This window comes from Mesocricetus auratus, unplaced genomic scaffold (genome assembly GCF_017639785.1).
Source record: "Mesocricetus auratus isolate SY011 unplaced genomic scaffold, BCM_Maur_2.0 Super-Scaffold_100009, whole genome shotgun sequence".
Lineage (NCBI taxonomy): Eukaryota > Metazoa > Chordata > Mammalia > Rodentia > Cricetidae > Mesocricetus > Mesocricetus auratus.
The window spans coordinates 27975901-28000544 of NW_024429193.1; the positions used below are offsets into that span (position 1 = coordinate 27975901).

General features: G+C 41.8%; 1 protein-coding gene across 8 annotated transcripts in view; it reads right to left on the minus strand.

Annotated features, from left to right (window-relative positions):
• Col25a1 (collagen type XXV alpha 1 chain) overlaps nt 1–24644 on the minus strand; it is a 376783-nt gene that overhangs the window by 170266 nt on the left and 181873 nt on the right. For all 8 annotated transcript variants that reach the window (XM_040751789.1, XM_021234540.2, XM_021234538.2 and 5 more), the window contains exons 3-4: nt 18952–18996; nt 16989–16996 (exon numbers count right to left, since the gene is read on the minus strand). In XM_040751789.1, the coding sequence (XP_040607723.1) occupies nt 16989–16996; nt 18952–18996 (53 nt within the window). The remainder of the gene's footprint in view (nt 1–16988; nt 16997–18951; nt 18997–24644) is intronic.

Genomic DNA, 24644 nt, shown 5'->3' on the forward strand with positions numbered 1-24644 from the left:
ATCCTACACACTACAAAAACAAACAAAACACTGAAAAGCTGTTTATCTTAAATGATATTAACAACCATTTTAAAAAGTAATTGTGAGTGCAAGCAAGCAAACCTGTTACCTACTTGATTCCTTCAGAATTTCCTTATTATCCTACATAATGCCTCTTAGTTCGTGGTGAGTTATCATGGAATTTGCATAAATACTTAATCCCATATCCCCTATAACCAGGCCAAATAGACTTTGCAACCAGGGAGAAGCCTCCTCTCCTTGACGGCAGGAGTATCACATAACTGCACTATGTATGATGGAATGAATGTCAGAGAGGACTGCTCACACCTGGGCGCTTCCAACAGGGTGAAATGGGCCATGTCTCAGACTCTTTAGTCCATCACAGATATGGGCATCACATTTTCACCAAATCAAGTCATGGATAGTGCTAATGGGAAAAGCCCTTGTTTCTAGGCTCCTAGTCCTGTCACCTCCCTCCCTCACTAGAGGTTCTGAGCTGGTGACTTCCGGCACTTCCTGATGACAACATCCATCAGAGATGAAGAACCTGCATTGTTTTCAAAAGGCTTCACCCATTGTCCTGTAGCACAGAACCTTACCTCTACCGGACTGCCCAAGATGTCCACTTCACTCTTGGTGGCATTGGTCACTTGTGTCTTCCCCTAAACTGCACTCTCTTTGAACAGCAAACATTCTTCCCTGGCTTGGCTGTTGCTTTTTTGGACACCAGCAGTTTTGTTGGGCAGCCATTTTCCAGAAACTCAAGCATCCCTCCCAGAGCAGACAAAAGTTACCTGACTCAGAATGCCCAAAAAGCTACAAGGTTTACATGGTACCTCCCCAAGGCCTTACAGACAGTAAACAATGCTCCAGGGAGAAGATTCCCTTTGGTAGAACTACATACAAACTTCACTTGCCATACCAGCCATGACCTCTACCACTAAGCACCAGGGATGCAACACAGGCTTCAGGAATCAAAGGTCGGTCACATCCCATAGACCACATCTTTGATGCTATACTGCACGGTCCTTGGGTAGTGGAAGACTTAATCATAAACATTTGTGTTTTAAAAACTCGTCTTTATATGACTTTTATTAAGTGCCTATTAAATTCCAGGCAAGAATTATGATAGAGAAACCAGGAAAAGCAGGCTGGCCACTTCCACTGGGAGCTTATTATCACAGACGGCACAGAGTGACACACTGCTTCAGACATCTATACATCCCAAGCCACTGTAGAACCTCGTTCAAGAGGGTCAAGTTGCGAAAAGTAATTAAAGTTTTCTCTTCTCAATAAAAAGAAAACAATTGTTGGTATTGAAAAACGAGCCACTTTAATTTAGTTTTGGAGAAAAAAACTACAATTAGTGATGCTGAGACTAAATCAGAAACTGTAGCGTCATCACCGAGACCAGCATGAACACATTTCTTCTGTAATATCCTCAGTGGAGACAGGAGAGTAACAGCATTTTCATAGCCATTGACTAAATTGCCTCTATTGATGAGGCACCACAGGTTCGTACTGAATGAGTCTAAGTAACTGCTAAGGGATAAAAGAAAGTGTTTGGTGAGTGCAGGCCACAGCATGCTCCTAGTCTGCTGGGGAGAGAATTAAGCACAGGCTGCCATGCATGAATGGCGTCATGTCCCGCTCGGGCATGGCTGACCGGCCAGCCCTGAAATTGTACAAATGAAAGGAAGTGGGCTAAGATAGACATTCATATTAATAATTGGTGTGCATGAAGTAAATTAGGAGATCCCACCAGGTCTTTATTAAAAGGTAGTAAAATCCTTTGGAAATAAAGTCTGCTAAAGCCATCTTTTCAAAGGTCTTGACAAGTCCAAAATCTCAGCCATTTTAATTTTCATTGAAAGGAACTCAGAAGAGACTGTCGGTTTAGATCACATACAACACATGCGCAAATATGCATGCACAAATATGCATGCACAGATTCGCATGTGTGCATACATACAGAGTGGATGCTGCGGGGAGCATGAGCTAAGAGGTATGGAGCCTTTATGCATAAAGGCAGCCAAGGGACCTGGCTGTGTCATTAAGCAGAAGAAGGATTTGTCACCAGTGTCAGAGGGCAGCTGTCGTAGAGTTCCGGGTTCCTTCAGCTCCTGTGTGTATCCACACAAGAACCATCTATCACAAACTGGAGTCTGGTCCCCTTTGGGTAGTCATACTGCAGGCAGGGACACTGAAAGGAAGGATGTCCCAGGCTGAAGACAGAGGCCATACACTTCACCCAAACCATGATTCAGATTTTCAAAACTGTTAAAGAAACAATGTGGAACCTCTTTTTTTTTCTTTTTGTAATGCGAGAGAATGGAATTTTAACCTATCTTTTCCTGTTGTAGAAAAATGTCACAGTTTCCCAATTGTTTTCAGTAACTCCCTTTCATATGGAGCAAACAGGTAAAGAATAATGGAAAATATTAAACCCAATTTTAAATAATCCTGTAGAATTATATTTCCTCTACCCTTAGTCAAACCAAGTATTTTATAGCAACATTCTGATGCTAAATACTCCTCATCTAATCTCATGTCACCATGGAATAAATTTTCACTCTTACACAAACATTAACCTTGCCTAAAAGAACATTCAACCAAAGAAACAAAATTATACCAACAATTTAAACTCAATTCAGTAGTAAATAATTTCCCAAATTTTCTCCCAATTCTGTTATTTAGATTAAGGTAAAACAGAATTAACAAAATGTGGAGATTTAACTCAGTACTTAAGAGATAATCATGTAATTAAAGGATAATACAGCTTAAAGAATAAGAAGTTCTTTCACATTGCTGTTCTGATCCCTAACTCAGTAACACTTGTTCTCCATTGTTACAGCTAATTGAAAACTGAAAAACACTTTTACCTACATGTTATTTCCTAAGGAACTAAACCCTTCTCCCTCAGAAACAGAACGTACATTCTCCTGTATTCCGAGTGTCACTAAAAATGACCTAGAGGAGAGGAGCGTGGAAAATTGAAAGTGAAATGTCTGGAAAATGTGTTGGTTGCACTTCAGTAAGAGATGATGCTATGCATCAGGTGTGGCATGAAGACTTGATGAACAGAACGGTTGATACCTGGACCATTTGGAAAGGTGCACACTGGAGAGGAATTAATTCAGATTCAGCCTACTATGCGCCACTGTCTCTCTCTCTCTCTCTCTCTCTCTCTCTCTCCTCTCTCTCTCTCTCTCTCTCTCTCTCTCTCTCCAGAGTGCTCTGGGTCAGGGCAACAGTGTCCCTTTCTCCGTCCCATCCAAGATGTACATTTGGTTTTCTAACTTCAGAAAATGAGTCCATAACATGAGCTCTGTATCTAGGGCTCTTATCTACTCAAGTTTGTGTAATTTGAGTGTTTTTCCATTGTTTGAAGATAAAAATCTTAGGTAAAGATTCTTCTAAAAGATATTTTTTCCATTTAGCAGAAAAATTTGAGCCACCAGGCATTCTGATTGAAGAGACAGTATATCTCAGTTAATTTTTACAGATGCAGTATTTTAAAATTGTACTGAAGGTAAAGTTTTTGTGTCAATTATTAAAACTTAATACTCTATGTCATGAGGCTTTTAACATTCCATTATGTGCATATACATACATGGTACATATGTATGCACATTTTTTGGATATTTAAGCAAAGAGCTTAACAATTGAGCTCCAGATGATAACTGTAATGAATAAGTCAAATCTTTAACTGATTTTAATTGTAATTTTAAATTAAGCAGTTTGGATATCTATAATTTAAGATGCTATGTAGATACCATCAACAGAGGAAATCAAGTTGAAAACAGTTGTTGTCTTCTTGTGAGAGATTTATCATAACGATTTTATAGTTGGCCACATTTCATATATCCTGTCAGCCAATAAAAACATGGTGCATCAGAGAAACACCTCAATCCTGAAAGGATGCTGATCTCCAGACTCCAAACAGAAACACTAATGTAAACCATCCCTTGCCTGTTACCAAACACTTCTGCAGTCAATGCCTGTATGTTCATGAAGCCTAAATTGCTGACGTTACAGTAAATGCATTATAATTGACAGAAAGTCCCACAGTAGACTATATCTAGGTTGCCACTATCCTTTATGGAAATAGAATGAATGAATCTGTGGTAATATTTATGTGAATGAGAACGTCCTGGTTCCTATTTTTAACAGAATTAAGTTCTAGAAAATTATATGCTTCAATGTCTAAGTGTGTTGTCAGACCTTAAGAAAGTACTGGACGTTTTAGAAATGAGGAGAGAACTTCCTGTTCTTTTAGTATATTTCTTAATGACAAAATAAAAATTTACCCTCCTGCACATTGATTCAGGTCCTCGTTCATTTCCCTTATGTTTTTGATTAGATAGCTGCACAGAGGAAACTTCCTATTATAGGAACTATGCAGTTTCTGTAATGAGTTTCCTATAAATTATGATATTTGATATGAGCCCAAGCAATTTTTCATTTTGTTCAAAGATTTCCAATGATCTGAAATTGCCATCAGCTGGTGTACGGTCTTCAAGCTCTCTTCTGAATTCTACTGATATCACTAAATTTAAGTTTTAAAGGAAGGGGACATTTCCCCCACCTAAAAAGGAAAGCTAATGCCTATGGGAAAATAACATTCTTAACAAATAAAACCCAGGGGACCTGGTCAGCAAAGTGAATTAATCCCCATCTTTCATACAACTTTTAAATCAGTGAACAATGCGAGATTTCGGAAACAGTTCTTTTTCAACTCATGCCGTCTAATGTACAACGTCTGTAGGTAGTGGCAGTGCCAGCTTACTAGGCACGGCCAGTCAATGGCTAGAAGATTAACTATAATATGCAAAGTAGATTGCTGGCTAGGGGTGGAGGGGGCATCAGAATAAAGAGCTCCCACAACTGGAAGTGGAAGCTTAGGTCATTTCCTATCCAGGGATATTCCTGGGGCAACTGGGTAATAGTCAAAGTATCTGAAAGGACCCAGCCAAGTTAATTAGTTCCACTCCGAAGGAGAGTTTTTCACAAACCGGTTCTTATTCTATACCAAGGATTAGAAGCCTAAATAAAAGGCTACATATGGTGAAAGATATATACATTCAGCCATTGCCACAGACAGGCAGTAAATTATCCGGGGGCCTGCAGAGCGCTCTGTAGCCCACTCTTTCAGCTTCCCCTCTCACCTGTGAAAAAGCCTGAGCCCGTGTGCCACTGACTGTTAATAACGCGCTCTGGAAGCAAGCAAGTTGAATTGTTCCCAAACTGCAAATCAACAGACCATGCATGCACGTCTACTACTGTTGAATGAAATTATATATCAGAATAAAGGACTGAATCTGCAGTACAAGACTCAAGTATGCTTTCATGTAGCCTATAAAATCCATGGGCTCTGGGCAGCACAAAGCTCTGAAATGCTTCTGTTTCCACTCCCAGAAGGATATCCTAATATAGATGCAGTGAACGGAAGCCTCCAAAAGGAAGTCTGTGATACGAAATTTAAAATAATTGTTTTTAAATTTGTAGTTTCCAGATTGGGTTTCTACCAAGCCTGCCAAACCTTCCCCTCTTTTGCTGTGGGCTGGTTATACAAATGTGGATGTCATTTGTGTATTCACAGAAGGAAATGGTGATTCAGCCACTTTGTGGGTATGCCTTTAGGTTTCTCCTCTGCCCGCCAGCAGAACACAGGGAGGTGGGATGGTTCCCGAGCCAGGAGGAAGGGGATGGAAAACACAATTGGGGCAGTGTTAGGAAAGGGCAGCCCGGCTTCTCTGGCTTTGGTGAACAGCCACCGCTGGTACCTCACAGCACTGGTGCCTGTCTTCCCTGGCCAGCCCTTGCTGCTTCAGGGCTGCCTTTATCCTGGCCCCTAATGTGGCCTCCGCACAGCAGAACCACAGTCAACTCCACCTTGCTAAGTATGGGTTTTCAAATGCCAGCCATACAGGCGTGTTCAATATTGAAATGTGTCAAGCAGGAGTCCATCTTGTCACTGTTCTCAAAAGTGTACACCTGATTTATTTGCAATGAAGAGATCAAATCTGAGCATTCCCGCCATTGTTGTCCGCATGTCACTTAGCCATGTACTGTAAGTCTGTCTCCTTTAAAAACTGGGAAGTGAAGTAGAGCAATGACTAGTGTTTCCAGCACTACAGGATGCTATGAAGGCTGCTAAGGGAGAAAGTTCACCAACAGTGTCACCCAGTTAACACTATCCTTGCAAGCATACTAACCGAACCGACAAGATATGGCTATGGCAGAGATCATGGAGCAACTATACTGGGGTTAACCAACTGTTTTACTATTGGACTGGATGGACTGTGCATCTGATGTTACACATCTGGTCAAAACCCATTGATTGGAGAGGTCATGGGCCAAATGAAAGAGCATGCTACTGTTGATTGTCTAAGTGAACATGACAATGTTGTCAGGCTTAATTCTAAATATTTATCTTTGTACCCATAGAGTAGTTCTACCCACATCCTGGTGCAGAGAAGTTCATTTATGTAGAGGGCTTCTGGTATCTAACATCCAACAACATATTGCTTTATTAGCTGAATGCTTGCCAAGTCACATGTATGTATTACATTTCCCAGTCATAGTTGAAGGTTTCTAACATAGAATATGAAAACTGAATTAAGTCAAGGCATCCAAGGAAGGAGGAGGAAGGGTTTACAGCGACAGAAGAAAGCAACACAAGACCTGGATATATGTTCAGCTGAGGTTTGAGAAGCAGTTTCAATGGTGTCTGTTTAGAGACACTGGTGCAATAATGATTCTTGTTTGTGTGTGTTACATTGGCAGGACTGTGGAGCTCAGGCATTTGATCAAACACTGGCTAGATGCTACCATGAAGACATTTGCTAAGATGTGATTGTACTTTCCTGAGTGACATTTAAGTCAAGCTTATTCCTCTCATGGGACGAGGGATAGGCTTCCAATCAACTAAAGGCCTTAATAGCAAAAGTCAAGGTTCCCTGCAAAAGATACACTACCTTAAGAAATGCAGCAATCCCATCTCAGGGCTCTGGGAAGTTGGGACAGTTGTAAAGAACTTACTGGGCACACATGAGGACATGAGTTTGGGTTTCCTCCCAAACATCATGCACACCAGCCCATTGACATACCTACAGATTTTAGGCTTGCTAGCACCCACAACTTTATAACCCTCTACATACTTAGATGCCCTGATGGATGTTTTTCTAGAGTTAATCCTGAAAGAATCCCTTTTGTTAGACAGCGTCCATATTTTTGTTTCCAGTTTCATTATCCATTTTGCAGGACTACATGCACTCCAACCATGCCAGAACTCGAGGGCACAGAGAAAAATACCCAAGTAAACATCATTTCTCATTAAAAGGACAAGAGCTTGGTACCTATTGAAGCTGGTAAGTATCTCTACTCTGATGTCTTTCCAATTACCCAAACTCAAAAGAATGGAAATGAAAATACGTGTCTCTGCTTTTCCTGAGGTGTCAGCACTATGCCTTACTCTGCTTTCCCCAGGGAGTGATCTTTAACTTATTTCCCCCAGGCCACACTTCCTCCCACTCTATAAATCCATGGATCTTCCTGGACCACTCTTCACCTCCTCTGTAAAGCCTCAGACCTTCCAGGTACCTTATCTCAGGTGAAGCCATGCATCACCTCTGTGATGGGGCAGCTTGATATCAACTGGACGAGGTTAAGGAAAACGAGCAAGATTAGTGAAGTCAGTTTTGTGTGTGTCTGTGCAAGTGTTTCTGGGAGGATTAATGAGAAGGGGAAGGTCTTCCCTGAATATAAGTCATCCATCCCACAGGCTGGGAGCCCAGATGGAACAGGAGAAAAATGGGAAAGCATCCTAGCACAGGCATGCTCTCCGCCCGGCTGCCATGCTGTGGACTGCTGTCCTAGGCTACAATATTCTCATTGCTGTGGCAATACTGTATAAAAGCAACTTATGGGGCAGGGGGCAGGGTTAATCTGGTTCACTGTCTGAAGGTACAGTCCACCTTGAAGAAGGCGTGGTGTCACACTACATCCCCAGCCAGGAAGCAGAGAGAAATGAGCACTAGTGCTCCACTTATTTCTCCATTTTGTTCGGGCTGGGACGTGAGCCCAGGAAATGGTGGCACCCACAATGGCAGTATTCCTCCCTCCTCACTCCAACCTTGGAAATGTCCTCATGGACACACCCATGTTTTCTATGGTGATTCTAAATTAAATCAAGTTGAAAATACACATGAACCATCACACCTGCCATACTTTCTCTGCCATGAAAGCAAAATCTCGGGAAAACTTACCAGAATTAAGAACTCCCCGTTAGTGAGATCTGCCAGTTATACCTGGCACAGCCACAGAGTGTGACATGCCTGAGTCAGGCCTTTTCTTCTTTATTCTACCCAATATCCCGCTGCACATCACTTGCCAGAGGGATGCCTGAGAGCCAGCATCCCCTCCCCCTCCTCCTCACTACTCCTTCTGGCCACACAGGGCAGCATGTCTGCCTTAGTGACACCACCTAAACCTGCCCCGTCCCCTGTATCTCCCCAGCTATTCTCTCTCACAGAAATAGTTATCTAAGCATTTCTTTCCTCCCATTTCTCCTCTGGAAGGTCCTCCGCAAGAGTGCTCTTCTGAAATGTTCCTCTGGTCACGCCTGCCCTGTCTGAATCCTCTGAAGACTTAGCCAGGCACACAAGGTCCTCTGCCATCCGTATTTCTCAGGGTGTCCTCGCTCTTCTCATCTTATCCTTGGGCTCCAGCCTCACTAAGACACTTGCTCGTTATTTCCACAGATAACATTCTTCCTTGTACCTCAAAGACGTTTAAAGGTTAAATTCTTTGAAGGAAGCCACATAGAAGACCATCACCTTGACCGGATCCAGATGGATCCTGGCTCCCCTCCATGTCAAATCTGGACTGTTTTCTTCCCTGCTATTCTTCCACTGCACCGGGTGGATCGTGAACAAACCTCTTTTCCCATTGTTTCTCTTCCCCATAATATTGTTTTTCCCCATCACTCCACTGTTTGTGTTTTGTTCTCAATGAGATTCTAAGGTCTCTAGAGACAAGGCCGTGTCCTACTTGCCATTTTACGCCCCACACCCCCGCCCCCGTACACAACAGAGGAGAAGCCATGCTCCAGATGTTCAGGACAGTCTTGATAAGTGAATCAGTATACTATCTTTTAAATAAGCAGTTGAGCTAGCTATTAACAATCCTGTGGCATCTTCTGGCCTCTGCATCCCTTTGTTTCTTTGACCATGAAGAAATAATTTTTGATAATTTCTCAGAAACAAACGTTAGAAGTACATAAATTTAAGAAGACTGCAATACCAGATTTCAAGGTGTGATTTTTTTCCGAATTCTACCAGACTGAAAATGGAAGTGTATTTAATAATGGAAGGAGGAGAATCTTTCCATATTAGAGTTCCATGGGAAATATCCAGATAAAGATTACATTTAGTTAACTTCAGGCAAATGTGTGGTGGTGGTGGGATGCTTCATGGGCCATGGAATGAGAACTAGGGCAGGTGCTCTCCTGCGCGCAGGGCAGTTGCAGTGTTTCTAAGTAGCTACTTTGGAGGAATGGAGGCACCAAGATCCCCTTAGTGTGCACACACTCCTGGGTATGGTTAATGCTCAACTACTCATGAGGGACAGCAATCCCTCAAATCGCTCATCTGACCCTGCTAAAAAACACTACTTCCAAAACGTGTCCAAGCTGCTTTGCAAGAGCCTTTAACTCTAAAGCAGCTTCCTTGCTATTGACAGTTATTGCTTCACAAATCACCAAGTCACTTCCCTAACCTGTCCCATGAGATGTCCACATGTCTTCATAGCAGGCAGTCCTAGGAACTCAGCCATGTGACTAAGAATTTGGTGACAAGAAAGCAAAATGGGACAGGGTGACAGGACACCTCATTTGTTAGTGGACTTGCTATCAGAATGGTGTGCAGGTATCCAGTGATCTGATATGTTTCCTTTTGAAATGTCTTTAGGAATTCTGAATGAGCTTAGGGCATGTGTAGCTCTACACTAGAGCACTTGCCAAGGGTGTGGTAGGGCCCTGGGTTTGGTATCCACAGCTTTAAAAAGTATGACTTCTTTGCTCTCCTACTTATGTGTTAACTTACAAGGATTGCTCTTTCAGCTCCCTCTTTTTCTCTTCCCTGATTTGTTTAGCTTTTATTTTGAGTCCAGTTATCATTCTCTACATCCCCTGCAGTTATCTGGGCAGCTGATTTGACGCTTGTCGTGTTTCTGGGTAGAAGTGATAGTATGATATACAACATCCTGAGTTTCTAGTACTGGTGTGGGACATCCCCCACTTGACCCTCAGTTTTCTTTCTGCATCTTCTGTCCAACCCCCAGGGAGTCTTGGAATGTACTATGAAGATGGCATCGTCTCCATTGGCCTGAGCCCCTGTAAGAAGCACAGTCCTACACCACATTCAAAGAATAAATGTCCAGTATGGCAAACCAGTAAGATCTCAGTTCTTATCTGACATCAAAGCTACAGCCATTCTCAAATAGATGGTATGCATAAATACTACACAATGTTGCAAAGAACAGTATCACTGATTCTTAATATATCTGTTTGTTCCTCTTCCTTAAAGCATACACACACACACATACACACACACACACACACACACATACACACACACACACACAGCCTGATTTATCTCAATTTGAAGATGAGTTTGTATTCCTTATGCCACTTCCACAATCCCAAAGGTCTGCTTTATCTGGCTGGCACTGTAGCCCATGTAAAGAAGAGTACAGAAAACATGCAAAAATTGGGGTGAACTTTGCCATCTGTATCCCTGAACCACTCAAAAAAAGGTGGGGTGTGCAGGGCTCTTCCCTTAAGAGTTCACAGTTACAGCCCCCTTTTTATCCTATGCTGTAGGAGGCAAACATCTATGTAAGACCCCAACATCTCCAGGCTAGTTTTTATGTCGACTGGACACAAGCTAGGGCATCTGGAAAGAAGGACTCTTGAGAAAAAAAGGCTCCTCCAGATTAGCCTGTAGTCACGTCCATGGGGTATTGTCTCGATAATGGTTGACTTGGGAGGCCCAGCCCACTGTGGGCAGTGCTACCCCCTAGGCAGGTGATGCTGGGTTGAATAAGAAAGCAGGCCGGGCAAGCTATGGGAGCTGGCTAGTGAGCATCACACCTCCATGGCCTCTGCATCAGTCCTGTCTGTAGGTTCCTGCCTTGAGTTCCCGCCATGATTTTCCTGGATTACGGATTACAAGCTATGAGATAAAAGAAACCCTTTCCTATCCAAGTTCATGTGGGTCATGGTGTTTTATAACAGCAACAGAAACCCTAACCAAGAAACAAAATGATTCACCTAATACAACAGCCTGTTACCATTTCCCTAACTCTACCCATAAGAGGCCTTTAAACATAAAGCAACTGTCCGGGTTTTCATTCCTTTCCATTGCTACAGTGAATGCTCTGGCTATCCAGCTATCCAGGTATTTTGTACTGATACCACCTCCTACAAGACAAACAGTTTTGTCTTCAGTCACCAACAGTATCCTATTAGCGGGGAAAGAGTGGTCGTGTTTGGTGTGAATGTGGCAGGATCTAGAATCCCTGGGGACATGGGCTGCTGAGCGTGCATATGGTTACATCAGTGACGGGGGAGGACACACCATTGTCTCTGCCTCTTTACTGCAGATGGAATGGGACTGCAGATCCTGCTGCCGTAGCTGCCCCCGCCATGATGGACTGACCCTATCAAACATGAGCTGAAATGAGCCACCACCCTGGCAAGTTGCCTTTGTCAGACTACTGTGTCAGTGCAACAGGGAAAGAACATGACAAAGACATAGAAGAACTTTATGTGAAAAACTTGCTGATTTTCTTAACTCAAGAGGCCAAGCTTTTAGGGAACATGCTCTCACTTGATGCTCTTTACGTCATGTGTAAGTTTACTTTAAGCAAGCGCCAATGTGAAAGGCTATATACAAGTTGCAAGACAGCAGGCAGAGTAAGGTACAATAAGGATGCTACTTACAGAGAAGACAGTTGTAGGAGGGAACAGTACTCCGCCATTAGCCATGTGACTTACTAGAGGCACATACAGATGAGGTAGTAAAAGGGTGGTTTACCATTACCACTAACCACACCCACTTTAGGACATAGGCAGTGAACTACCTACTGAGAAAGGAATAAAAGACTGATCAGCAGATCGTCTCGCTCTCTTTTCCGGCTTCCAGTTTGGTGGCGGAAAAATACTCTGCTCATCTGGGTTGCTTGTTTTTCTCTTGTGAGTAGTTTCTACAATAAATACTTATACTTTCAGTAAGTGTGCTGTTTATCGTTGCAGCATCAAACAGTGACACTAAAAATCAACTTGCCTGAGAAAACATCTTTAGAACATGGAGGGAAATGAGTTTTGTAGAGAGATAAACCTGGGTTCAAATTCTACTTCTGCTCGTAATTGATGTACACTGTAGGACGAGCTATAAGATGGGCCCATCCCCCAGTTTCCTCCTTTATAAAATGGGTATAGTCAGTCTTGGTCACAAAGGTGTTATGGAAATTGATACATGAAATAGCAAAACATGAGTAATTGCTATCACTTGTACTTATAAGCTGGAAAAGAATTATTTTCAAGTGAGAGAACCTAAGCTGTTTCTTCATTATGCAGTAGAGATGTCAGAGTTTTGTGTCTTAAAGTTCTTCAAAGATTTCTTTTCCTAATTCATCCTCCATAGTGTAAGCTTAGTTTGGCTCCGGCTGCCTCACTCGTCTGTCAACAAGATTCTAACATTCAAACTGAGCTGACAATTGCTGAAGGTGGATGGAACAAAACAGGCTTGCAACAGCATCGGATTTCACACCTCGGAGGGTTCAAGCTACCAACAATAACATCATATCTCTGTCAATCAAGAGTAATTATAGGGCTTGGTGGACCCATACAAGTAAAACAGTCAGTCATGAAGGGTCTCCTGACTCTTTGTCTGGCTACAGTTATTAGACCTGCTTGATTCTATGGCCTGTGGCGACTTTGAGTAGAACTTCCTTTTGGACAGAAGGACAGACTGTAAGAATGGGGGAGAGATATTTTCTCATTTTCAAAATCATGAGGTTATTTTCCCAATTCATACCTAAGTCTTTGCTTTATATTTCAGGACATATATATATATATATATATATATATATATATATATATATATATATGCCTAAAAAAGGGGTTAGAGATGGTTCAGTTGCAAAGTGCTTGCTGTTAAGCTCTCAAGGACCAGAGATTCCCCAATACATATTAACATATTAAAAGTAAGGCATGGGTGTGGGATAACCATCACACTGGAGGGGCAGAAGAACAAATTCCTGGAGCTCAATGGGTAGCTCTCAGATTGGTGAGCTCCAGGGAGAGTGAACAACCGTGTCTTAAAATACAAGGTGGACTACAACTGAGGAAGATGCCTCATCTCTCTCTCTCTCACTCTCTCTCTTGCTCTCTCTCTCACACACACACACACACACACACACACACACCTACACAAGCTATCCAAAACCAAACACAATGATTTAACATATAATTTGAGTGAATACAGTTGTGTTATCAGAGCTAGAGGCCTAAAGCATCTGCATGGAGATCCTTAGAGCAGGATTCTCAAGTGTTACCTCCACGAGAAGAAAAGCAGATGAATAGAAAAACCGGCAAATCCTATTTATAATCATAAAATTGCTCCAGTTAAGTTGCTTATAAATATTTTTGTCAAAAAGGATTAAGGCTTAACAGCTTACTCTAAATTGATATGTGAGATCTTATTCAAGTTGTATTTCAAGTTTTAAATCATAAATAACCTCAATATATAAAAATACAGAAATTGACAAGAAAAGCATGTAATTATGTATACCCACACATTCTAGTGTGTTATATCCAAGTTTTCCAAAATATATCAAATGAAAATATAAGTAGGAAGTTGATAAATTTTATCATCAAGCATGTTTTTTTATTTATTCTTTTAATCCTGAGAATATTGCTGGGAGAGGGTAACAAGAAACAGGTGAGTTTTAGCAAGAACAAAAGACAGTAAGATATGCCATCCTCCCCTAGGTCAGTCAACTCATTGTGGATTACTGCAATGTGCCCAAGTTGCCCTTTATACTTACTGAGTATTTCTGATGAAGAAATTAAAGTGAAGAGCAAGAAAGTGAACAGCAGGGTACAAGGCTATTCCTCAGTTTCTGTTCACAGGAAGTCCTAGCACCCGAGGAGGCCGGCAAGAAAGACTTCTGGAGGGCATCCTTGCTATAGGTTTTGTGCCAAGGGCTACCCACCAGAAGCAAGACTGTCAACTTATCAGACTCCCCATGGCCGTCATGTGAAAAATAGAGAATGAAAGCAAAGGCACCTGTGGTTAAAATAGTAACACACCTTGCTATCTACACAGGAAGTAGTTTCTTACTTGTGGAGATAGCAGAGAACATTTTAAGGACACAAATTAGGGAAATAAAGTTTTTCTAAAAATAGGATTGCATCAACTTTAGACTTCAGCTCATGGAAAAGAATAAAAGAAAAGGTACATATAAAATTGAAATGATGTTTAAAATATGAAATGTAAGGCATTAAAGTTGCCAAGAGTTGGATGCTGTCTGTAGATAAATACATTGATAGTAAATATATCTAATCATAACAGTGCCACTATTCATTAATATTTATTCAAATATAACCCATACCATAGAGATTGCCTATAAAGCTACCTATTCTAAAGCAAAATTAGATGGAAGATGGTTACTTCTTAGAAATCCTGGACGGGGCTTAAAAATGAGAGGCTCAACAGAATTTCACTGTGAGATAATTTCACCCATAAGAGGACTGCATCATAGGCAACAAGATACAACTTCATTGCATTAAAAGAGGCTGCATAGTCTACATATATTCTCCTCTTTTTTCAACTACTAGTGTACCAGTAGTTACTATTGCTGTGATAAAACACCAGGAGCAAAAGTGAATTGTGGGAATAGTTTATTCTTGGTTAGCTCCAGAGAGGTAAGAGTTCATCATGGGGGAGGCATGGCAGACGCATAGGCAGACTGACTCCCTCCAGCAAGGCTGTAACTCCTGACTTCTCAAGGAGCGCCACCAGCCAGGGAGAGTGTTCAACTGATTGAGCCTATGTGGGCAGGCATTTCTCATTTAAGCTACTACAACTGGTTTCTCATCTAACCCTCACGAGAACAATTTGAACTATCTCTTACTCTGCATGAACACACATGCCCACAATTTATGTCTTTGAAGTAGTTTGTTGCCCTCTTCATGACTTGTTTGAAATGAAGTCAAGATAGAGAGAGTGTGTTGTGTGTGGGGCGGTCATGCTTGCTTTATAATGCAGCCATTTTACATTGACTGACCAAGCTCTTATTGTATGTAATTATTAATGCCAGGGAATGTGGTTTAACCATGGTCTGCCTAACTTTATATAACAATGGTCTGTGTTATAACACAATCATTAACATCTAAGCAGGAAGCTGAAATTATATAAAATCAGATGCATCAGACTGCATTTTAAGTTCACAAGCCCTTAGCTATGCAGCCTTATGGAATTAATCTAAATGAACCCCAGTTTCATCACTGGAAAATAGGGCTGGTAATATCAGAGGACTGCTATGCATAAACATGGCATTTTGTGTACAAAGTACCTTTACAATTGCACACCAAATAGTTGAGACCTAGCTCATTCTTTCTCTCTTTATTTTTCTTTCTTTCTATACAGTAAGAAAAGATGTGCAAAATCTTTTATAAGAAAATCTGAACTAAGAGACAGCCCAAGCAAACACAGGTAATAAGCCTACATGCTGTTTTAATGGGTCAAATAGGATCTACTTGCATCTTCAAGGTCACCTTCTTGTAGGCATGAGAATGAACTTCTCAAATCTGTATGACAAATACAAATTCCACAGAAAGAAGCCTTGAACATGTTACCCCCTCCCCGTAACCCAGGGATTTTCCTCTGGGGCAGTGTGTTTTTTTGTTTTGAGTTTTAAAGACAGAAATTTAAATATGAAGGCAAAGAGTAAAGGTTTCTAGATCTGGGCCATGCTGTCTGCCTAGCACTAAGAAAGAGCAGATAAGTCAATCACAGTAGCAAGATCATTGCAAACATGATTCATGTCCCATCCTTGAACATGGCAGGAAGACTGCAAAAGATATTTAGAAGCCAATGCTTCCTCTGAGCAAGTCAACAAGTGTGTGCTAATCCCTCTCCCTGGACTGTGCTGGCCTCAGATAAATTGGCCACGTAGAATCTGGGATGAGAAACTATCTCAAGGCTAACGATCATTGCTACTGAAAAGGCCCGGTGCACAGCATAAACACCAGGGTCAGACAGCAGATAGCCAGGATATTACTCAAAAATGCATCGAGCTCAAAGCTGACAAGATAATCTATTCCTGTGAGTGCAAAGCAGACTGGAATGCCACAGTTATGACCTACTCGAGGAAAGAAAGGAACACAAACTCTCCAAGGGCCTTGTCTCAGGCTCTTATGCAGGCAAGCCTCCAACAGACTTCAAAGGGAGTTCTGTCTAAGAAGGGAGGACTGGTCCCGGCCGCACAGGGGGTATCACTTCCATGATCATGTTGCCATCTACATTTGGTAGACCAGCAAATCCAAATATCTCAGACACGAGTTTAAACAGATGAAAAGAGAAGTGTGAAATAGCTTGGAGACTTGCTTGCAAAAGAAAACCTCAGAATTCCAGGAAAAAGACTCAAAACCAGAAGCTTCATATGCTACCCCAAAGTCTCGAGAGAATAATCAGTGTGTGACAACATAAAAAATATAGTCCACCCCAACATTGCATTCTATATAGCACATGACCCAAAATTGTGTAGTAAGGAAATCATTTTCTACATTTAAACATTCATAAAAGGTCAGTCACATTTTTCTAAATAGAGCGTCAACCATATCTGTTTTTAACAAGGTTTTAACATACGTGGATCTTGATTAATGTAGAGGGCCGAAATCATCAGGCAATACTTACAGGAGGACCTGTGGGCAGGATGCAGGGAGAGAGAAAGAGAAGTCAGTGGATGCAAATGTTAAAACTGGTTAATACAATGAACCATCACAAACCCCATCACAACACTAAGCACAAAAGACACTTAGAACCCAGTGATTCTCAAGTCTCTCCTTTATATCACAGACTTTGAGACGACAGGAAAGAATAAACATATGCCCAAACACAAATTGTACATAGGATTTGGACAGACTTTTGGGTTCTCCAAAGCTACTCACGTGTAGCTGAGAGACCCAGGGAACTTGAAATAAAACTGTGTAATACATGTGAGTCTAAGTAAAATACGATCCAGGAGAATCTTGACAACTTTTGATAGCCTACTCCTAAGAACTGAACTTGATAAACACACTCAAATCAGCAAAGCCCATCCTAATTGCTGAAAGCTTTCCTTGAAGGATGACCTTCCTTCAATGCTTCTGTCAGTACATACGAGCCCAGTCCTAGTGTCTCCAGGGGTTTCGTCAAACCAGAGCACAGGCAAAAGCTGAGAACATTTCTGTAGTTCACACACCATATGCTCCAAACACCAACTCTAAGTGACTAGGCAGTTGGGAGGTGATTTTTATCTTGTCTATAGAACTTTGCATGAGTACACAATTTTCATCTTCCTTCTAATCTTTTGAAAAAGATTATTTTGGTGATTACTTTTATCATTTCTTTTCCCTCAAAACTACACTGGGGGGACCAGCTGGAGTGGGGGAAGCATGGGGTGGGGCAGGTATTGGGGAATTTGAACAAATGAGAACAAACTGCCGTAACACATATGCAAGAAGATGCCAAAATGAGTCCCATTACTGTGTATGCTAATCCTAACATTTAATTTTTAAAGGCCGTGATAAAGCTTCTATTATGAACTCTGTCCAGACATCTAGATTCAGGAGGCCTAAGGACAGTTCTTGAGAACTACTCAGAAATCAGCAACCATCCCTCCTGGTTGGTGAACTTGCATAATTCTTTTCACTTTACCATCTGTTTTTTTGTTTGTTTGTTTTGGGGGGAAAGGAAATGGAATATCCCCTATTCAGCCTATTGCCTGCTCTTCATGACAAGCTAAGGTTCTATTATTTCAACACCTGGCCAGTGGTTGTCTTAACTATTGATAACACTGACACTAGCTAGTGGAAAGCCCCATTCCAGAACTGGAGTCGTCATGAAAGAAGAACTGATGTTCTTATAAGAAAGCCTCTGGACATTGACCCTCTTGACATCTCAGACATCTTGGAGTTAGAGCAGTAACTGGCCTCCCTTATTGCTGTACCTTGGTTTCAGAAATATCTTAATTTGACCTTTCCTATTTTACTTAACCTCTAGGAATTTGTCCTGAAAGTGCAAGCTACTGCAGTGGGAATCAGGACAAAAGGGTTGTAACAGCCCTGGGCAGCTCTGTTCACTGCTCCACTTCCTCACTGGCAACATGGAAACTCCAGACTGACTAACGACACTGCTCGTCATCACTGAAGCCCTGTGGCTGGACCAGGAGCCACTTCTACATTCCATAAGAATGGCAGAGCAGTATGACCAACTGCCACTTGGATAATATAATAGAGCCTTCTGAGGTGTTCTCCTTAAAGAGCTAAGACAAATAAATACCCCCACACTGGTCACCCAGAGAGAGGCCACATGGTCACATTGCCATACCATGTGTGGGTGAGAATCCCACCAAGGAACACACAGCTGGGTTGACCTTGATCACCAAGCAAGCTAAAACTGGGGGCTGGGAGTGTCTGTAGTTAGCAAACCATAATGGACAACATTTTGCCAATGCTACCTTCTTAGAATTTGTTGGAAATTAGGACCTCTTCTTAAATTCAAGGTCTAGAAGTGCCAAACGTACACACACCTTCCAACAGGGGAATGGCACCACTAATTGATGGGAACAAACAGTGCTACTACAGCAGAACTTGAGTTACACAAGGTAGTCACTTACCAGACTCTCCTCTTCGACCTCTCTTCCCTCGTTTCCCTGGAGGACCTGAAATAGAACAGATTCTTTGTAGCATCTTTTCATTTTTTTCTGGTTATATAATGGCTGCTGCATAATTTCTACATCTTTGCTCCCTGTTTTCACCCCCAGATTTAAGAAAGGGGCCCAGGGTTTATAAAGGTCATTACACTTCTGTGCTTCAGTAAAGCTAAGATCTATTCCATCTCCTATGCTGGTCTAGACAACCATCTATCCATCAAACACCAAAGAGTCATAATTTCTGCTCATTTACACACCATCAATATAGAAAAGATTTTCTAAGCAGGCAGCTGAGGTGTCATTTTTCTGAAGATCTCAAATTATAAGTACCACACCTAAGTAACTATTGTTTCTCTTCAGTCAGGTTCAACATGATTAAGCTACTTGATTAGCAATTAATGAAGCCCATACACAAAAAGAATACACTTTAAAAATATTTCTGTTAAATGTGAATATATTGGAATTCCTTGGTATCACCTGAATAAATCAATGACCCCATTAAGTGTATGTAGGTTGTAGTTGGTAAGTCTGATTTTCTACAGAGACAAAATCATTATCAGTTAATGAACAGTTAGCCTTAATGATGATGCAATTCAAACTGTATAAAAAACAATGAAACAAACAAAATGAAACCTTTTTATTTCAGTGAGTTGCCTATAAGGATAACCAGACTAGTCTCCATCAAATTCTAGCCATTTGCACTGTAAGACATTGTTCTCAATCACACAACTGCTATCTGTATTTCCTGGGGTGAAAATAGCTTCTACTGAATTATGGCTAAAGTGAGCAGAAGACAGTAATCAGGGCTTATAATACTCGCTGGGAGAAAAAGCCAAGGAAAATAGAGTACTGCCTGCTGCTAAAGAATGAACTGCTGAGTGGGGCTCATGACTTCTAAGCCCCCAAAACTTCCAGAGACACAGCGACTGTCATCACGATTTTGAGTTATCAGCTCCAACCAGACACTACCATGGGCAGTGGAACTCTGGTGGGCCACCCAGTTTCCCCTCTAGCCTCACACAGGAGAAGTATGGCCATCTGTGTTGATAGCAGGGTAAAAACAAATAATTAAGCAAGAAAATCAATTGAAGATGTTAGGAGACCCAGCATTATAGCCAAACTCAAACTATCGGTAGACTTTTGGATTTCTTCCTGTATTCTAGAATAAGAGGAGAATTCATGCACATTCATTCCCAATGATCTGGAAGGAAACTTAAGTAAGTAAATAAACATGGTAGGGTCTTACTATGTATGACAAATATACATTTATACACTTGCCCAAATTCACACATGGGCACATGTACTGACAGATTTCAGAATTTATAACTCCTTAATATTAGATCTCAGATGTTTGTAGTATAAAATCACTTAAACCAAGGAAACTTAGCAGGCTTGTTTGTAATGGACATGGTTAACAATAGAAGGCACAGACTACTTTTTAGCAGGGGATATAGGAGTTCTAAGAATTAATTTATACTTCAAGTGACAAACAAGAATGAGCCACTTTTAAACTCACAGAAGAACTTGCCATTTAAAGGTAAGGAGACAGTGTCAGGAAGACTAGAGGCTCAAATACAATCAGAAACATTCTGACTGGCTGCTCACTCACCAACAAATCTTAACTATTTATTCACTGGGAATTAACTTGTTTTCTGTATGAAGACACTTCCTGAATTTTACTATGTATTTTGAAGAGAATCTAAAATAAAGTAGAAAAAAATTCTTGCAAGTGATAAGAAAGTGATCCAAGAAGCAATTTTACCTTCTGGAGAAACAAAAAAAAAACAGACAAAAAAACAAAAAACCAACAACAACAACAACAAAAACAGTCAATGCTATTTCTGAACATGTCTTCTTTGAATAGTCAATCACATATCTCCTAGAAATCAATCAAGCACCTCAGAAACTGTACAAAAGGTAATGGAGTGTAAGACACTTGAAAGATGGCATCCACTGAAGGTGACAAGTTTTATGAAGAATATCATAATATTTGAGAGACAACAAAGCCACAGAAGCTGTAAGGTGAGAGGCTAGAATGTTCTGAACCTATGAAAAGTATTGGATTGAGGAAGAGTATATTACAGTGACAACTGGATGCGGAAGTCTACCGTGAGCGACTTTCAACGTAAGGGAAGCAAGCTAACGAGCTGTACAAATTCTCGGCAACACCTAGATATCTTGCCGACAAAGAGTAAAACAAAGTTTGAAGAAGTCCAGCTGGCAAGCTGGGTGGTGGTGGCACACACCTTTAATCCCAGCACCCAAGAGACAGAGGCAGGTGGATCTCCGTGAGTCTGGGGCCAGCCTGGTCTACAGAGCAAGTTCCAGGACAACCAAGGCTATACAGAGAAACGCTGTCTTGAAAAATCCAAATAGGGTGTGGGGAAGGACTGACAAAAGATAGTGACCTTGTCCACCCATACGTGATTATAACTCTGTTCAAACTCTTTTGTTGTTAAAAGTTTTATTTGGAAATTAGCTTAATAATTATGTTTCCATAAGACTTCTTCATACATACTTAGTTTTAATTAACCCACACACTACCCACTTCTCTCCCAGATTCCCCATCCTCTAGCTCTGTCGAATCTCATTATTGCCCCTCCTCTTTCTTCTTACAAGTGTTCTGTTATTCCACGACTGGAAAAAATGAGATGTAGCCTCCCATATGGTTTTCCGCACCCTCTTCCCTTGAGTTAGCCCTGTCCTTTACACCCTTGAGTCCCCACATTCCCCCACCCTTCCATGCTGAAGCCTTCTGTCCTGCTCTCATTTTCCCTGTAACCTACTATCTTTCTCCCGTCACTCGCCCCCACAAAGATCTTTCTAGCTTCCCCACCTCAGCTTGAGCTCCAATTTATATATGCAAAATAAAATACTTGGAAGTATATGAGAGAGAAGAGGCAGTGTTTGTCACTCAGGAGACGGAAGAGCAGATATAGACAGTGGAAAATGATGCTGGGATACTGAGTTTGGTGAGAACCTTGCAAGAGAATTTTCAGTGGCTTCTATCAACCGAAGGGCAAATCCCTGCAAAAGAAACTGTTTTCAAGAGTATGAATGGGGGAAAAAAAAAACAGAAACAAAGCAAGTGAAGCCTCCAAGCAGAGTCTTTGGGAAATGAAGAGGGAATTACATAAAACAAAGGGCCTGATTATTCTTCAGGATTAGTAGATCCACAACAATGAATATGAGTCATGCCTCAGAGAGATATTACGATCTTTGTGAAACTATAATACACATAGTCTGAGAAGAGACAGAAATTGATTTTTAAAAGGATAACTATGATGTTAAAGCTTTTTAAGCCTTCAGTAGAAACCCAGCTGTGGACAGCTCCAGCTCATCAATGCCACAGCAAAGACTTAGTATAAGCCAGCTTTTCTGGCTGGCCTGGCTAGTTTTTGCTCAACTTGACACAGCTAGAGTCTTCTGAGAGGAGAGAGCCTCAGTTGAGAAAATGCCTCCAATAAGGTTGGACTGTAGATAAGCCTTTTAAGGTATTTCCTTAATTAGTGATTGGTGTGTCAGGGTCCAGTCCATTGTGGGTGGTGCCAGCCCTGGGCTGGTGGCCCTGGGTTCTATAAGAAAGCAGGCTGAACAAGCCATGAGGAGCAAGCCAGTGAGCAGAACCCTCCATGGCCTCTACTTCAGTTCCTGCCTCCAGGTTCCTGCTGTACTTGAGTTCCTGCCCAGATTTCCTTTCAGTGATGGACTAAATATTCCGTGGAAGCGTATGCCAAATAAACCGTTTCCTCCCCAAGTTGCTCATGGTGTTTTGTCACACAGCAACAGAAACCCTGACTAAGCCCAGCCCACAAGACTAACACTGTTTGAACACTGCTAATGGGCACTAAAAGACTCTGCTGTGTTACTAGATGTGGGCCTAGACATGTCTGTGTGCCTTCCTGTGGTCTCCAGGGGAGGTGACTGCTGGAGGCAGTTGAATGCTCTTATTTCATAAAACCACCAACCTTGCCTTATTGTGACCCCAATTTCTTGAATCTGTTTACTCTTCTCTCCTCCTGTCAGTGTTTCAAAATGAAGTTTAAGAAATCATTCTGGGTGCTCTGAGAAGACTTTTCCACATGGATTTATTTGTGTTCCGTAAAGACTTTTACCTCTTATGAACAAGTGCATCTTAGAAGTGCAGTCTCCAGGAACCTCAGGATTCTTGAAGTACATTAGAAAAAAACACATGAAAACACCCAATCAATGTGTTTGCAAACAGCCTGAAACAGGCTCTCTTATTTAAACGTCTGCACACAAAAATGGTGATGTCAAAGCAAGGGGAAGAGCTGGAGACTGAGCCACTGGCCAGAGAGGGAACGAGCAAGAGGCAGCTCACAGATGCACAAGAACTCCTGGTACAATCATGTGGGAGTAGGGAGGCCTGCAGGAGATACGAGCACACATTGAGATGCTCCTGCAGGCACGCTGGGATGCTAGCCCAGGAATGCTGGGATGCTCCTCCAGGCACCCTGAAATGCTCCTCCTGGGATGCTCCTCAAGGCACACTGAGGTGTTTCTCCAGGCAGCCTGGGATACTGCTCCAGGCAGCCTGGGATACTGCTCCAGGCACCGTGGGATGCTCCTCTCAGGACTAGGACTTTAACAGCTGCAGCTGTTAGTAGGGAGACACCTGTCTATCCACAATGGTGGGCCATCCTTCTTGAACCAGGTTTACCTTCAGATCTTTGGATTAACCTTACAAGCTTACCCAGATCTATTTCAGAGTCTCCCCACCCCCCAGGCCTCCCACCTGCTTGCTTACTTGATGCCTGGAATCCCTTCAAGGTAACCCAGAGCTTTTTGTTCCACAATTAGAATTGAGAGGTTTACACAGCAAATGCCTGACAGAATTCTGACTAAAATGCACACCCTCTGTTATCATAAAAATGTCTCTGTTACAACACGCCCAGGAGCTCACACACAGCCCAGACAGCTCCATGCTGTGCTTGACAATCAGAGCACCCTGGGGTTGCAACTGTTGGGAGTCAAGAGTTTATCAGCTGAATCCAGTTCATAAAGATCCACATTTCAGTGTGTGCTCTGTACAAGTTACCCCACAGCCCGCAAAAGGGGTCCTTCCCTCCACACCCGGGACTGCGACTTGTCCTGTTGCTGCTCGTTGTTAAACCCACACTCTACAGACTGAGAAGCTGGACGCAATCAGCCGAAACTTCCCAGGATGCTTCACATCATCGCTGTCCTGCTTTGGATCTTGGAGGCTGGTTATTAAGGCTTATTCTTAGTCCCCATCCGTCGTGAGTGAGCAGTCAAAGGTTATCGTTAGCAATCAGCCCAGAGTTGCTTGCTTCATTAAGCCTGGAAAGAATACTACCCATAGTCTATTGGGTACAGTGCTAGCTTACTTCACAGCAGGTAAACATTTTAAATAAACAGTTCTTTTGTATTACTCGTGTATTTACTTCCCAAGATTTTGCCCCATCAGGACTCCATTCTCATACATTGTTAGACTAATAAAATACATAAATCAATAATCTGTCAGCACAATTTCTCACTGTACGTTTACTTGGTTTCCATTTGAGATAGTGTCTGGTTCTATAGGCTGACTCGGAATGTATTACATAGCCCAGGCTGGCCACAAATGCCCACCCTCTTGCCTCAACCTCTTAAATGCTAGGATTTGAGAGTATGAA